The sequence below is a fragment of the Triticum urartu genome, chromosome 5 (genome assembly GCF_003073215.2).
Source record: "Triticum urartu cultivar G1812 chromosome 5, Tu2.1, whole genome shotgun sequence".
Lineage (NCBI taxonomy): Eukaryota > Viridiplantae > Streptophyta > Magnoliopsida > Poales > Poaceae > Triticum > Triticum urartu.
The window spans coordinates 526,439,099-526,456,533 of NC_053026.1; the positions used below are offsets into that span (position 1 = coordinate 526,439,099).

The 17,435-nt window shown below is 45.4% G+C and overlaps 1 protein-coding gene across 3 annotated transcripts; it reads right to left on the bottom strand.

The window, feature by feature from the left end:
• Positions 1-512: 512 nt before the first annotated feature.
• On the bottom strand, positions 513-3,692 carry LOC125510372 (protein PIN-LIKES 7). Of its 3 annotated transcripts, none has more exons than XM_048675523.1 (11): positions 3,674-3,692; positions 3,482-3,587; positions 2,658-2,868; positions 2,499-2,578; positions 2,177-2,301; positions 1,968-2,092; positions 1,677-1,877; positions 1,473-1,592; positions 1,279-1,379; positions 1,111-1,163; positions 513-990 (listed from the first exon to the last, which is right to left on the bottom strand). In XM_048675523.1, exons 3-11 carry the CDS (start codon positions 2,790-2,792, stop codon positions 680-682), a joined length of 1,251 nt encoding a protein of 416 aa, XP_048531480.1. In that variant the 5' UTR covers positions 2,793-2,868; positions 3,482-3,587; positions 3,674-3,692; the 3' UTR covers positions 513-679. The 3 variants fall into 3 exon arrangements, with proteins under 3 accessions (XP_048531480.1, XP_048531481.1, XP_048531479.1); XM_048675524.1 differs by having other exon boundaries at positions 2,658-2,902; XM_048675522.1 differs by lacking the exon at positions 3,674-3,692 and having other exon boundaries at positions 2,658-2,902; positions 3,482-3,623.
• Positions 3,693-17,435: the final 13,743 nt, after the last annotated feature.

The following is a 17,435-nucleotide window of genomic DNA, read 5'->3' on the forward strand; positions in this document are numbered from 1 at the left end:
CTACAACTGGATAACAGGGCCTCTAGAGGTGCAAGATTTTATTTTAAAAGAGATTTGGATATCCGCAGCTTTTGCAATGACTATCGCTTACATGGTATGTAGACAGTTGATCCCTTTGGTAACTGGTGGTGCAATATGTATACTAAATTTAGATGTCTGCACAGCCAGGGGATATATGTGTCTATGCTCTTTCCATACTGAAGTAATATGTTTCTATCCATGAAGTATACTGGAATTCAGAAGTCTGCAGAACCAGAGTTCAGAAGTCGGCAGGGGATTAAGTAAGCACAAGCTCCTGCCTCAACTGGTGGTAGGGAAGGGCAGGGGCAGGGTAGCTTCTTACTTTGGTCTCTGAAAGTGTATTTAAAGGAGTTTGTATTGTTTGCAAAACTGTCTTGCAAAATTAAGTGTTGTGCAAACTCTGATGTCCTTCGATTTTATAATGAATTAGTGCTTGATCATTCCATCACAGGGATCCTTCCACTAGTGCAGTCTGTTGCAAAAGCAGGACAGGCTGAAAATGGACCAGTATATTTTTCCAGAAAAAATGGACTAGTATTTAGTATACAGAAAGAATGGCGTGTCTACTTACAAACTCTGTAATGAACACTTTACAAATGGAATCTACGGGAATTCTCCCTGACCCCTTACAAAATTGAACTGCTCGTGGTTGCCTGCTTCAGGAGAGGATGGACATGAAAACGGTGGACCAGGTGGTGAGCGCCACGGCCGCGACGAGGTACGTCCACAGGAAGATCACCGAGCACTCCTCCTGCCCGACGTCGAACAGCTGTGCCATGGTCCCGATGTTCATGGCAGGCGGCAGGGCGAATTGCATCATCAGCACGTAGCGGTAGAGCGGGTCGTGGGGAAGGAACCCAACGCCGTGTGCCACGCGCACGACAGCGATCCCGATAACCGGCATAGCCACGTAGCGGATGCACACGATCGCCATGATCACCGTGCGCTTCAGCACCGACTTCCGCAGCCCTACAGAAGAATTTTCAAAGTGACTTCAGAGAATATTTTTCGGGGACGACACGACACTATGCGGATGAACTGCTACCAAATGATCTTGATGGTCGGGACAGTGATGTGTCAGATCCCTACCTTGGGTCAGGTTTCCTCCGAGGATGAGGGTGATGCAGGGTATAGTGCCATTGCTGCAAATGGAAGTACGAAGTCATTGGAGTGAGACTGGATGAATACTGAATTACGTTCAGAGCTTTCAAAATGAATACAGGAAAAAGTTTCATCAGCAGGTATGTTGCTTTGTACCCCATCAACTCTAGAGAATCCTGGATAACTCTGAGAGGGGCGCCTTCGCCGATGATCAGCGACTTCAGCCATGGCACTAGCCCAACAACGAATCCAATTATCTGCCAGGATGCAGTTAAAACCGAATTCAGTCAAAAAAAAAAACCTTTCCCCTAGAAATGATAAATGTTGCAGTTTGTTTGGCAGAGACGTACCGCGGATATGGTCGGCGGCGCCATGAGCTCCTCGATGAGCTGGTGCACGGCCTCCTTCAGGTTCGTCCAGAACCCTTTGTTGTTGGCGACATCGCTCTCGCACGACAGGAGTGGAGTCTCCTGCATTTTTGTCCTAGTCAGTTTCTCTGAACTCTGAGATGCTCCCTAGAACCAACCAACCAACATGAAGAATTCTGAACTTACAATCTGGCTCCCCTCATTCTGTTCTTCAGGTCTAGCGGACGCCGGGAGAGCCGCTTCCTCGTCGCCGGCTTTGAATCCCTCGAGATGCTCCTCGTCACTGTCGGCCGGGCACTGGATGCTCTTGGACTGCATCTTGTGGTACAGCTTGCCAGACTTCTGCATCAGACTGTAGGTGTACGTCCATATGAAGAGGCCACCGAGCTGCAGACATCCTCAGAGTGAATTAACGGCCTGATCTCTCGGCGGCGTCAGAGGGACGAGCAACTGGTACTGGTGGTAAATTCTGCTTACAGCCATGGACAGCGACGAGTAGGAGAGGCCGCGCGAGCGGCACTGGTTCCGGTCGCTCCCAAACGGGTTACCGTCTTCGTCGCAAACGGCCGGGACGACGATCAGCAGCAAGTTTCCGAGGTTTCCTACATTTGTTTGGTCGATGCCGGACACTGTTAATACCATAATACCAACATCAGCATGGCAACTCAAAGTCTGACATTGTGTACCTGCTGAGCAGAAGGCCATGATGAGGCCACGGAAATGCGGCGGCGGTTTCAGGATCTTGCACGCTAGCCAGCCTAGAGCACTGCCAACCAGGAATGTGATTGCTATGTTCACCGGCATGAACCACCTGTATGATGCAAATCTTATCCGTGTCAGTCCACTTGAGCTGGATGTTTATGCAGACATGTTTACTGAATGTTTTGACTCTTGGGGAAAAAATGTGTGTCTTCTTTGACATTCAGAGAACTTGTAAATGGAAGCATGGTGCTAACTCTGGCATATGTTCACCGAATTGCATGAAGCCTGACGAAAGCACTGACTCACCAGGAGATGACGTCGGAGAGTGTGACCGTCTTGGCGAGGTTGGCGAAGATGAGAGATGGGGTGAAGACTGTAAAAACAACCTGCCCAAGAAAACCGAAGGCAGTAAGTATGATGGTAAGGATGTAAGAGAATTGCATGTGCCAATGGAAGCTGGATGACCTTGTTCATGTCCCTGCGGGCGCTGGCGGTGAGGACCTTGCTGTACCCCGAGGCGAGGAAGGCTCCGATGACGCCGATGAGCAGGACCTGCACGATGGGCATGGAGGCCACCACGAGCAGCGACAGGAAACCCATCTTCCCGGCCGGCCCTGATGTAGGAGCAGGATCAAGTCTCCTCCTCAGTCCCCTGCTGATCTGCTTAGCTTCTGTCCTGTGGTGTCAAGGATGGTTTTCAGACACGCCTCCTGACAGATTCAGATAAGAGAGCGACAACAGAGATCAAAATGGCTGGATGATCCACGGAACTGCCGGTAGCCGCAATAAGTCTGGATGGCATTGCTCCGGGGAGCTAAAGCTTTTATCTACTATTTACGAAATCTTTGTTGCTGCTGCTAGACTGCTAGCTTCTGGTATATGCTAGTAGTTGTACTGTGATCCGAAAGAGACGGCAGCAAGTTGCAAGATGTATGCCTGCCTTGTCAGCATACAGGTGGAGGAGGCGAAGGCGTAAAGCACTTGTGCGTTTAGACAGGCAGCACAAGCGTTTGAGGAAAAGAAAACCTGCCGGCGACGATTCAAGCGGACGGACGGACGCAAACTCTCCAAGACTCACGGAACTTACTAATGTTCCCCAAGGTTGAAGAAGAAAAAGAAGAGGAAGAAGAAAGCATGGAACGCAGCAGCATGTAGGAGATGGCCGGACGGAGCTTCCAGAAGAAGGAAAAGCAAATAAAGACGGTGATGGTCCTCGCCCACGGCACGGAGCTGCCGGCTGCATGCTCGATCGCGGACGCAGGAGCGAAGTAATTAAGCTTAATAATTACCTGAAGAATGCGCGGCGAGGCGGAGGAGCGAGGAGGAAGGAGAGATCCGCCGGAGTTGTTCGTGGCCGGACCGCCGGAGACGGGGGAGGGGGCGTACGGTGGTAGCCTGCTCTGGATGGATGGATGCGATGCAGTCAGAGCCCAGAGAGGAGGAGGAGGAGGTTTAAATAGGATAGCGACGGAGACACGTACGTACAGAGTCAGGCGGACTGGGCCGGAGAAGAGATGGCGCCTACACCGCATCCACCTTCCCGTGCTGCAGGCAGCCGCCGCCAACACAGACGTCCGTCCGTCCGTCTGTCGCTTAGCTACCTATACTCGCTTCCCTCCTCCTTCCTCTGCTAATCCCGTGCAGTCAGGCTAAAGCGCACATGGACATGGTTGGTTATCTGGTTGCCCGATCAGCTAGCCGATCGATCGCCTCGCGTCTCCATCTCTTTGACCACGCACGCGCCACACGCATCCAGTGGCAAGTCTCCCCCTCTTTACGAAAGAGCGAGAGCAAGTTGGGCTCGCCTTGGCTTCAGTAATACTCTCCCTCCGTTCCAAAACAAGTGTATCAAAACTTAGTACAATTTTATACTAATATTAGTACAAAGTTGAGACACTTATTTCGGAACAGAGAGAGTGATTAATTGATACAGCTCTACTCAACCTCCTACTACTAAAAAATCATATCCAAATTCAAAATACACACTTAGAAACAAAAATAACTAATCTAAAATGAATAGTGTCACCGAAAGACAACAGGATAATTGGCAATGTTCACAACTGGATTTGTCATTTTCGTTTCTCAATGTGCATTTCGAATTTGAAGCTGAAATTTTTATGAGTTGTAGATACATTCCTTGTGTTCATTCATGATTGTTTTTCAGAATTTTATTCAACACTGAAAATTGATTTTTAAATGGTATCATAGGAGCATTTAAAAGGTGTCGTATCACTGGATAGTCCCCCCTCCTGCTCGTGCTCTCTTCTGCTATAGCTTTCTCTGCTTGCTGCTGATGTACACTAGTCAATGACTACGACACACCCCTCTGTCGGTTGAAGCTAGGAAGGTTAATTGTGTGGAAAATAGTAGATTGCACAAGGATTCAAGACTTGTGAGTTCAGACCGTATGATTGTCCCACTTGTCTATCAGAGGCGATGACGATGGGCGGCGATGATGGTGATCCCGTAACCTGCGGCAAGGGCAGGGCTGAATGCAGGTTCCTACACAAGAAAAAGAATAAATACCCAGGTGCCCACGAGTCGAACGCAACATGTGTTGGAAATGCACTTTTTCGATGAATTTAATCCCTAACCAAATCATGAACCAAGCATTAACAGTATCAACCTCAACTGAAATCTAAACATGTGAGCTCGGACCAAACATAGAACCAAGACATCTATGAACGCATCATATCTGGTTAGCACATGAGCGAGTAAATAGGGGATGAACAGATCATACCCTCCAGTAGGCCAAGCTAGGGTCGAGGCGGAGGCAGTGGCTGGAACTTAGTCGGCAGCCTTCTTCTTGGCGGCGTCAGGGGCGGAGCCAGGGGGGACGAGCAGGGGCCCGCCCCCCCCCCCCCCAATGATCAACAATTTTAATAGAAGCAACTAGTAATTATCAACAAGATTTGATCAATATACGTACTCCCCCCCCCCTATACTCGAATCCTGGCTCCGCCACTGGGCGGCGTCATCCTCAGCCATTGTGTCAGAGTCGAGGAAGTAGTGGAAGCAGAGGACGGAGGCGAAGACAAACTGGGAGCAATCATGCCGATATGCTCCCCAAAAACCATATCGCCCTTCTCTTGGTGCAAGATCACAAAGGACGAGGTTCCGGAAGCCTACTCTCTCGACCGGCCGTGCATACAGTCGTCGGGATGGGATCGCTGGAAGCAGTAGAAAGAGAGGAACAATAGATGACAACTAGGGTTGCACAAGAGGAACTGAGTTAGTCGACCGCTCTAGTCGGCCAACGCCTCCAATGTATAAGCCCACGACAAAGTCGGCATGCAGTCGGGTAGGAAGTCATGGGCTAAGCCCATGATCGAGTCGACATGTAGCCTGGTAGGAAGTCGTAGGCCTGAGCCAACGACCGATTCCGCATGCAGCCGGGTCCAACGTCTCATACAGTGACGCATCTATTAGTGACTCGTAATTAATTCAAGATTAATTAACCGTTCCTGCCCGTTAAAAACATAGCGCAAGCATGGCATAGGTCTAAGCTCGGCTCATTCACGAAACACGACACGCACGAGTGAGGCTAGCATCAGGGAGGGAGTGCGTTGGTCAGGGTTCAGGCCGGAGGGGGAGGCACGTGGTGGTGCGCCATGCAGGAAGGTAATGTTGGGGTTGAAACCACCATGCGTCTCGCCGCCGGAGTAGCCAGACGACGGTGCGTGCCCCAAGGGCGGCGGCGGTGAGAAGTTGGCCGGCGATGCGACGCTCTGTTGGCTCCCCATGTAGCTTGCGGGCAGTGGCCGGGCAGATTCATCATCCCCGCGTGAGACGCGTCTGCCTGCTCCGCCGCTGCTGTGTCCTTGGTCTTGGTGTTGAGCCTGCTCCGCCGGTCGGTGGTGACAGCCTCTCGGTGCTGAACCTCCGCCCTTCACTCGGTGTTGGACACGCCCGGTGGTTTTGCCATCAGCGCCCTCGACTTCCTCTGCTTCGGCTGGGTGGAATCGGCAGCGACAGCGGGGCGAGGAGCCAAATACTTCTTCGGCGGCATGGCGGACGGATGGCGGGGCGCGGGAGGAGAATGGCGGGAGCATCGAGGCAGAAGGGGGGGCAATGAGGAAATGAAGGGAAAGGGAGAAAAATGACGGGAAAAGGCCTGTCTGTCGCCGACAGAGCGGGTGAGGGAGTCCTGGATTAGGGGGTATCCGGACAGCCGGATTATATCCTTTGGTCGGACTAGACTCTCCTTGGCGTGGAAGGCAAGCTTGGCAATACGGATATGTAGATCTCCTTCCTTGTAACCGACTCTGTGTAACCCTAGCCCCCTCCGGTGTCTATATAAACCGGAGGGTTTTAGTTCGTAGGACAACATACAATCATACCATAGGCTAACTTCTAGGGTTTAGCCTCTCTGAACTCGTGGTAGATCAACTCTTGTACTACTCATATTATCAAGAATAATCAAGCAGGACGTAGGGTTTTACCTCCATCAAGAGGGCCCGAACCTGGGTAAAACATCGTGCCCCCTGCCTCATGTTACCATCCGCCTTAGACGCACAGTTCGGGACCCCCTACCCGAGATCCGCCGGTTTTGACACCGACATTGGTGCTTTCATTGAGAGTTCCTCTGTGTCGTCATCATTAGGCTTGATGGCTCCTTCGATCATCGATAGTGATGCAGTCCAGGGTGAGACTTTTCTCCCCGGACAGATCTTTGTATTCGGCGGCTCCGCACTGCGGGCCAACTCGCTTGGCCATCTGGAGCAGAACGAGAGCTACGCCCCTGGCTATCAGGTCAGGTTTGGAAACTTGAACTACACAGCCGACATCCACGGAGACTTGATCTTCGACGGATTCGAGCCCTTGCCGAGTGCGCCACACGGTCACGATGAGCATGACTTAGCTCCACCATTGGACAGTGTTCGGGAGATCGCACCGGCGACCGCTCCGACCCTCAAATCGGAGCCAATCGCCATCCAGTGACGGGTGGATAGACCCCGCCGCGGAGGCCGCACTCTCATCGGCGATCGAGCCGAGTATCGACCTTACCCTTCACAAGAGCCGTGACGCCAAACTGTCGTATTCTTCCCCGGCCACGGACACCGAACCGCCTGCGCCCGTGCCCATCGAATCTGACTGGACGCTGATGTCTACTACAGAACCTTCTTCCTGTAGACGTTGTTGGGCCTCCAAGTGCAGAGGTTTGTAGGACAGTAGCAAATTTCCCTCAAGTGGATGACCTAAGGTTTATCAATCCGTAGGAGGCGTAGGATTAAGATGGCCTCTCTCAAGCAACCCTGCAACCAAATAACAAAGAGTCTCTTGTGTCCCCAACACACCCAATACAATGGTAAATTGTATAGGTGCACTAGTTCGGCAAAGAGATGGTGATACAAGTGGTATATGGATGGTAGATAAAGGTATTTGTAATCTGAAAATATAAAAACAGCAAGGTAACTAATGATAAAAGTGATCGTAAACGGTATTGCAATGCGTTGAAACAAGGCCTAGGGTTCATACTTTCACTAGTGCAAGTCCTCTCAACAATACTAACATAATTGGATCACATAACTATCCCTCAACATGCAACAAAGAGTCACTCCAAAGTCACTAATAGTGGAGAACGAACGAAGAGATTATGGTAGGGTACGAAACCACCTCAAAGTTATTCTTTCCAATCAATACGTTGGGCTATTCCTATAGGTGTCACAAACAGCCCTAGAGTTCGTACTAGAATAACACCTTAAGACAAAAATCAACCAAAACCTTAATGTCACCTAGATACTCCAATGTCACCTCAAGTATCCGTGGGTATGATTATACAATATGCATCACACAATCTCAGATTCATCTATTCAACCAACACATAGGACCTCAAAGAGTGCCCCAAAGTTCTACCGGAGAATCACGCCAAAAACGTGTGCCAACCCCTATGCATAGGTTCATGGGCGGAACCCGCAAGTTGATCACCAAAACATACATCAAATGAATCACGTGATATCCCATTGTCACCACAGGTATCCACGGCAAGACATACATCAAGTGTTCTCAAATCTTTAAAGATTCAACCGATAATATAACTTCAAAGGGGAAACTCAATCCATTACAAGAGAGTAGAGGGGGAAGGAAATATCATAGGATCCAAATATAATAGCAAAGCTCGCGATATATCAAGATCGTATCACCTCAAGAAAACGAGAGAGGGAGATCAAACACATAGCTACTGGTACATACCCTCAGCCCCGAGGGAGAACTACTCCCTCCTCGTCATGGAGAGCACCGGGATGATGAAGATGGCCACCGGAGAAGGATTCCCCCTCCGGCAGGGTGCCGGAACGGGTCTAGATTGGTTTTCGGTGGCTACGGAGGCTTCTGGTGGCGAAACTCCTGATCTATTGGGCTCCCAGATGTTTTTTTAGGGTATATGGAGATATATAGGCGAAAGAAGTACGTCAGGGAGGCCACGAGGGTGGAGGGAGCGCCCAGGGGGGGTGGGCGCGCCCCCCTGCCTCGTGACCTCCTCGCAGATCCCCCGACGTGCACTCCAAGTCTTCTGGGCTTCTTTCCTTCCAAAAATGAGTTCCGTGAAGTTTCAGGTCAATTGGACTCCGTTTGATTTTCCTTTTCTTCGAAACCCTAAAACAGGGTAAAAACAGAAACTGGCACTGGGCTCTGGGTTAATAGGTTAGTCCCAAAAATGATATAAGAGTGTATAATAAAGCCCATAAACATTCAAAACAGTAGATAATATAGCATGGAGCAATCAAAAATTATAGATACGTTGGAGACGTATCAGCATCCCCAAGCTTAATTCCTGCTCGTCCTCGAGTAGGTAAATGATAAAAACAGAATTTTTGATGCAGAGTGCTACTTGGCATAATTTCAATGTGATTCTTCTTAATTGTGGTATGAATATTCAGATCCGTAAGATTCAAGACAAAAGTTCATATTGACATAAAAATGATAATACTTCAAGCATACTAACTAAGCAATTATGTCTTCCCAAAATAACATGGCCAAAGAAAGCTATCCCTACAAAATCATATAGTCTGGCTATGCTCTATCTTCACCACACTAAATATTTAAATCATGCACAACCCCGATGACAAGCCAAGCAATTGTTTTATACTTTTGATGTTCTCAAACTTTTTCAATCTTCACGCAATACATGAGCGTGAGCCATGGACATAGCACTATGGGTGGAATAGAATGGTGGTTGTGGAGAAGACAAAAAGGGAGAAGATAGTCTCACATCGACTAGGCGTATCAACGGGCTATGGAGATGCCCATCAATAGATATCAATGTGAGTGAGTAGGGATTGCCATGCAACGGATGCACTAGAGCTATAAGTATATGAAAGCTCAACAAAAGAAACTAGTGGGTGTGCATCCAACTCGCTTGCTCACGAAGACCTAGGGCATTTTGAGGAAGCCCGTCATTGGAATATACAAGCCAAGTTCTATAATGAAAGATTCCCACTAGTATATGAAAGTGACAACATAAGAGACTCTCTATCAAGAAGATCATGGTGCTACTTTGAAGCACAAGTGTGGTAAAAGGATAGTAGCATTGTCCCTTCTCTCTTTTTCTCTCATTTTTTATTTTTATATTATTATTTTTTATTTAGGCCTGCTCTTTCTTTTATGGCCTCTTTTTTTGGGGCTTCTTTGGCCTCTCTTTTTTCGTCCGGAGTCTCATCCCGACTTGTGGGAGAATCATGGTCTCCATCATCCTTTCCTCACTGGGACAATGCTCTAATAATGATAATCATCACACTTTTATTTTCTTACAACTCAAGATTTACAACTCGATACTTAAGACAAGATATGACTCTATATGAATGCCTCCGGCGGTGTACCGGGATGTGCAATGATGCATGAGTGACATGTATGAATAATTATGAATGGTGGCTTTGCCACAAATACGATGTCAACTACATGATCATGCAAAGCAATATGACAATGATGAAGAGTGTCATAATAAATGGAACGGTGGAAAGTTGCATGGCAATATATCTCAGAATGGTTATGGAAATGCCATAATAGGTAGGTATGGTGGCTGTTTTTAGGAAGGTAAATGGTGGGTTTATGGAACCGGCGAAAGGTGCGCGGTACTAGTGAGGCTAGCAAGGGTGGAAGGGTGAGAGTGCGTATAATCCATGGACTCAACATTAGTCATAAAGAACTCATATACTTATTGCAAAAATCTACAAGTTATCAAAGCAAAGTATTACGCACATGCTCCTAGGGGGATAGATTGGTAGCAAAAGACCATCGCTCGTCCCCGACCGCCACTCATAAGGAAGACAATCAATAAACAAATCTTGCTCCGACTTCATCACATAACGGTTCACCATACGTGCATGCTACGGGAATCACAAACTTCAACACAAGTATTTCTCAAATTCATAACCACTCAACTAGCATGACTCTAATATCACCATGCTCATATCTCAAAACAATTATCAAGCATCAAACTTCTCATAGTATTCAACACACTCATAAGAAAGTTTTATTAATCTTGAATACCTAGCATATTAGGATTTTAAGCAAATTACCATGCTATTTAAGACTCTCAAAATAATCTAAGTGAAGCAAGAGAGTTCATCTATTTCTTCAAAATAAAACTACCACCATGCTCTAAAAGATATAAGTGAAGCACTAGAGCAAACGACAAACTACTCCGAAAGATATAAGTGAAGATCAATGAGTAGTTGAATAATTATGCAACCATGTGAGGACTCTCTAACATTTAATAATTTCAGATCTTGGTATTTTATTCAAACAGAAAGCAAATAAAAATAAAATGACATTCTAAGAATGGCAAACATTATGTGAAGAAGCAAAAACTTAGGATCAACCGATACTAACCGATAGTTGTTGAAGAAAAAAGGTGGGATGCCAACCGGGGCATCCCCAAGCTTAGACGCTTGAGACTTCTTGAAATATTATCTTGGGGTGCCTTGGGCATCCCCAAGCTTGAGATTTTGTATCTCCTTAATTCCTCTCATATCACGGTCTCCCTAAATCTCAAAAGCTTCATCCACACAAAACTCAACAAGGACTCGTGAGATAGGTTAGTATAAACCATTGCAAAAACCGTATCATATTCTACTGTAGAAAATCACTAAAATTATTATTCAACATTGCATACTAAATGCCTCTGCATATTTAATAGTCCTATCCTCAAATAGAATCATTAAAGAAGCAAACATATGCAAACAATGCAAACATAACAGCAATCTGCCTAAACAGGATAGTCTGTAAAGAATGCTGCAACATCCATACTTCCCTAGCTCCAAAAATTATTAAAGAAAATTCCCACTGTATTAAATTTATCAGAGCTTAATATGTAAAAGGTTTCAACATTTTATCACATTCTGACTTTTCTAGAGAATTATTGCAACAGAGGTAAACTTTCTGTTTTCAAACAGCGACATGTATACTTGTAACATAGGCATAGTAAAGGCTATCAATGCCACTTTTATTAAAATAAAAGATGCAAAACATTGTTCTAAATAACATAAAGCAAATCCTAACAAAATAAATTGATGCTCCAAGCAAAACACATATCATGTGGTGAATAAAAATATAGCTCCAAGTAAAGTTACCGATGAACGAAGACGAAAGAGGGGATGCCTTCTGGGGCATCCCCAAGCTTAGGCTTTTGGTTGTCCTTGAATATTACCTTGGGGTGCCTTGGGCATCCCCAAGCTTAGGCTCTTGCCACTCCTTATTCCATAGTCCATCGAATCCTTACCCAAAACTTGAAAACTTCACAACACAAAACTTAACAGAAAACTCGTAAGCTCCGTTAGCGAAAGAAAACAAAACACCACTTCAAGGTACTGTAATGAACTCATTCTTTATTTATATTGGTGTTAACCCTACTGTATTTCAACTTCTCTATGGTTTAGAAACTATTTTACTAGCCATAGATTCATCAAAATAAGCAAACAACACACGAAAAACAGAACAGTCTGTAGTAATCTGGATCAAACGTATACTTCTGGAACTCATAAAATTCTCAAATAAATTGCTGGACCTGAGGAATTTATCTATTAATCATCTTCAAAAATAATTAACTAAATAGCGCTCTCCAAATAAAAATGGCAGCAATTCTCATGAGCGCTAAAGTTTCTGTTTTTTACAGCATGATCAACAAGACTTTCCCCAAGTCTTCCCAACGGTTCTACTTGGCACAAACACTAATTAAAAGCATAAAACCACATCTAAACAGCAGCTAGATTAATTATTTATTACTAAACAGGAACAAAAAGCAAGGAGCTAAAAAAAATTGGGTTGCCTCCCAACAAGCGCTATTGTTTAACGCCCCTAGCTAGGCATGATGATTTCAACGATGCTCACATAAAGGATAAGAATTGTAACATAAAGAGAGCATCATGAAGAATATAACTAGCACATTTAATCCTAACCCACTTCCTATGCATAGGGGTTTTGTGAGCAAACAACTTATGGGAACAATAATCAACTTGCATAGGAAGGTAAAACAAGCACAACTTCAAAAATTTAAGCACATAGAAAGGAAACTTGATATTATTGCAATTCCTAGATGCATATATTCCTCCCTCATAATAATATTCAGTAGCATCATGAATGAATTCAACAATATAACCAGCATCTAAAGAATTCTTTTCATGATCTACAAGCATAGAAATTTTATTACTCTCCACATAAGCAAATTTCTTCTCAGTCGGAATAGTGGGAGTATCATAAGAGACTTGAATACTATAAAATGTTTCCACATTAAAAGAGTAATGTTCAGAGAAAGGGTACTCATAATCATGACAAGTTTTATAAATATAATCATCACTACTCTTTATAGCATAAGTTTCATCACAATAATCATCATAAGTAGCAACTTTGTTCTTATCATAACAACTTTGCATATCAAAACTTGGAAGACTAAAAATATCATCATTAATAAACATAGCATCCCCAAACTTGGGACAAACATTAATTGCAGCAAATATATTCTCAAAAACATCATCTTCATCAAACATAGCATCCCCAAGCTTGGGCCTTTTCATATCATAAGCATAATCACTCTCATCATTAATTGTATGAATAGCACCAATAGTATAGCAATTATCATATTCTTCCAAGCAAGTGCCAAAAAGATTTTCAAGATCATAAGAAGTATCATTATCTTCCACAATTATATTTTCATGAGGCACAATAGTAATAGGATCAGCATTAATTGGAAGAGATATCTTTTTACCTCTCTTCCTTTTTCTTTTCTTCTACTTCACCACATCATGTGTGGGTTCAATCCTCTTTTTGGAGCTCCTTATTAATGAGATTGGTTGAATAGGAGGCTCTTCCTCGTTACCTGATTCATCATAAGAAATAATAGGAGAGTATTGGGAAGTCTCTTCCCTTTCATTAGTATTCTCTTCATCTTCTATTTGTTTTCTTTTCTTTATGTAGTTGGCAATATAAGGATTTTCAATACAATTCACCGCACAATACATATAAATTTCCTCTAGATCAAAATGAAGAACTCTATCAAGATTAAATTTTGAAATTCCCTCAGTTATACGTTTCATTTCTTGATAACCCAAAAGAAGGCTAAGGTCTTTATGATGCTCAAGGGTAATCAAATTATCACAATGTTTGGACACGACTTGATCATGAAACAAATAGCATTGGAGCTTTAAATGACCATGTTCATTGCAAAGTACACAAGGGGCGTGAAAAATATTGAATTTTTCAGCACAATCATCAAGACTCTCTTGCAACAATTTAGTTTCTAAGTACTTATGCCTCTTGCAATATCTATCTTCCCTATTTGGTGTGTACTTACAAACCCAATGCACTCCACAAAAATTGACATGTTTATAGGAGACATTTTCATCATAACTAGTGCAATCATCATTAGTGTCATGGATATTCAAAGAATTCGTACTAACAACATTGCAATCATGCTCATCATTCACATATTTTATGCCAAGCATTCTATGTAATTCTTCTTCTAGCATTTGAGCACAATTTTCCTTTCCATCATACTTACGAAAAATATTAAAAAGGTGAAGCGTATGAGACAAACTCAATTCCATTTTTTATAGTTTTCTTTTATAAACTAACTAATGATAAAACAAGGAACTAAAGACTCGATTGCAAGATCTAAAGATATACATTCAAGCACTCACCTCCACGGCAACGACGCCAGAAAAGAGCTTGATGTCTACTACACAACCTTCTTCTTGTAGACGTTGTTGGGCCTCCAAGTGCAGAGGTGTGTAGGACAGTAGCAAATTTCCCTCAAGTGGATGACCTAAGGTTTATCAATCCGTAGGAGGCGTAGGATGAAGATGGTCTCTCGCAACCCTGCAACCAAATAACAAAGAGTCTCTTGTGTCCCCAACACACCCAATACAATGGTAAATTGTATAGGTGCACTAGTTCGGCAAAGAGATGGTGATACAAGTGGTATATGGATGGTAGATAAAGCTATTTGTAATCTGAAAATATAAAAACAGCAAGGTAACTAATGATAAAAGTGAGCATAAACGGTATTGCAATGCGTTGAAACAAGGCCTAGGGTTCATACTTTCACTAGTGCAAGTCCTCTCAACAATACTAACATAATTGGATCACATAACTATCCCTCAATATGCAACAAAGAGTCACTCCAAAGTCACTAATAGTGGAGAACGAACGAAGAGATTATGGTAGGGTACGAAACCACCTCAAAGTTATTCTTTCCAATCAATCCGTTGGGCTATTCCTATAGGTGTCACAAACAGCCCTAGAGTTCATACTAGAATAACACCTTAAGACACAAATCAACCAAAACCCTAATGTCACCTAGATACTCCAATGTCACCTCAAGTATCCGTGGGTATGATTATACAATATGCATCACACAATCTCAGATTCATCTATTCAACCAACACATAGGACCTCAAAGAGTGCCCCAAAGTTCTACCGGAGAATCATGACGAAAACGTGTGCCAACCCGTATGCATAGGTTCATGGGCGGAACCCGCAAGTTGATCACCAAAACATACATCAAGTGAATCACGTGATATCCCATTGTCACCATAGATATCCACGGCAAGACACACATCAAGTGTTCTCAAATCTTTAAAGACTCAATCCGATAATATAACTTCATAGGGGAAACTCAATCCATTACAAGAGAGTAGATGGGGGAAGAAACATCATAGGATCCAAATATAATAGCAAAGCTCGCGATACATCAAGATCGTATCACCTCAAGAAAACGAGAGAGAGATCAAAACATAGCTACTGGTACATACCCTCAGCCCCGAGGGAGAACTACTCCCTCCTCGTCATGGAGAGCACCGGGATGATGAAGATGGCCACCGGAGAAGGATTCCCCCTCCGGCAGGGTGCCGGAACGGGTCTAGATTGGTTTTCGGTGGCTACGGAGGCTTCTGGTGGCGAAACTCCTGATCTATTGGGCTCCCAGATGTTTTTTTAGGGTATATGGAGATATATAGGCGAAAGAAGTACGTCAGGGGGGCCACGAGGGTGGAGGGAGCGCCCAGGGGGGGTGGGCGCGCCCCCCTGCCTCGTGACCTCCTCGCAGATCCCCCGACGTGCACTCCAAGTCTTCTGGGCTTCTTTCCTTCCAAAAATGAGTTCCGTGAAGTTTCAGGTCAATTGGACTCCGTTTGATTTTCCTTTTCTTCGAAACCCTAAAACAGGGTAAAAACAGAAACTGGCACTGGGCTCTGGGTTAATAGGTTAGTCCCAAAAATGATATAAGAGTGTATAATAAAGCCCATAAACATTCAAAACAGTAGATAATATAGCATGGAGCAATCAAAAATTATAGATACGTTGGAGACGTATCAGGTGACGATCATGGAGTTCACCTCTGCGGATATCTTTCGGCACTCGCCTTTCGGAGACATACTGAACTCATTAAGGTCTCTGAGGGAGTCCTGTCCGGATGGCCGGACTATACCTTCAGCCGGACTCCTGGACTATGAAGATTCAAGATTGAAGACTTCGTCCCGTGTCCGGGAGGGACTTTCCTTGGCGTGGAAGGCAAGCTTGGCGATACGGATATGTGGATCTCCTACCATTGTAACCGACTGTGTGTAACCCTAACCCTCTCCGGTGTCTATATAAACTGGAGGGTTTTAGTCCGTAGGACAACATACAGAACAACAATCATACCATAGGCTAGCTTCTAGGGTTTAGCCTCTCCGATCTCGTGGTAGATCTACTCTTGTACTACCCATATCATCAATATTAATCAAGCAGGACGTAGGGTTTTACCTCCATCAAGAGGGCCCGAACCTGGGTAAAACTTCGTGTCCCTTGCCTCCTGTTACCATCCAGCCTAGACGCATAGTTCGGGACCCCCTACCCGAGATCCGCCGGTTTTGACACCGACATTGGTGCTTTCATTGAGAGTTCCTCTGTGTCGTCGCCGTTAGGCTTGATGGCTCCTACGATCATCAATAGCGATGCAATACAGGGTAGGACCTTCTTCCCCGGACAGATCTTCGTCTTCGGCGCTTCGCACTGCGGGCCAATTCACTTGGCCATTTGGAGCAGATCGAAAGCTATGCCCCTGGCCATCAGGTCAGATTTGGAAGTTTAAACTATACGGCTGACATCCGCGGGGACTTGATCCTCGACGGATTCGAGCCACTGCCGAGCGCGCCGCGCTGTCACGACGAGCATGATCTAGCTCTGCCGCCGAACAGTGCCCTGGAGGCCGCACCCGCATAGGCTTCGACCCTTAATTTGGAGCCAACTGCGCCGATCGAGGATGGTTGGTTGGACGCCGCCTCGGGGGCTGCGTCCCAACAGCGGTCGAGCCGAACACCAGCCCTGCACTCCGCGGGACTCGTGACTCCAAGGAGCCGGACTCCTCTCCGAACTCCGAACCCTCCGCGCCCCTCCCGATCGAATCCGATTGGGCGCCGATCATGGAGTTTACTTCCGCGGACATCTTTCAACACTCGCCTTTCAGCGATATTCTGAAGACACTAAAGTCTCTCTCTTTATCAGGAGAGCCCTGGCCGGACTACGGTCAGCAAGGTTGGGATACGGACGATGAAGAAATTCAAACCCACCCACCACCCACTTTGTAGCCACTGTCGACGATTTAACCGACATGCTCAACTTCGACTCCAAAGACATCGACGGTATGGACGCCGATGCAGGAGACGATGAAGAACCAGCGCCTATTGGGCCCTGGAAAGCCACCTCGTCATATGACATATACATGGTGGACACCCCAAAAGAAGGATATGGCGATGGAACAACGGAGGATGA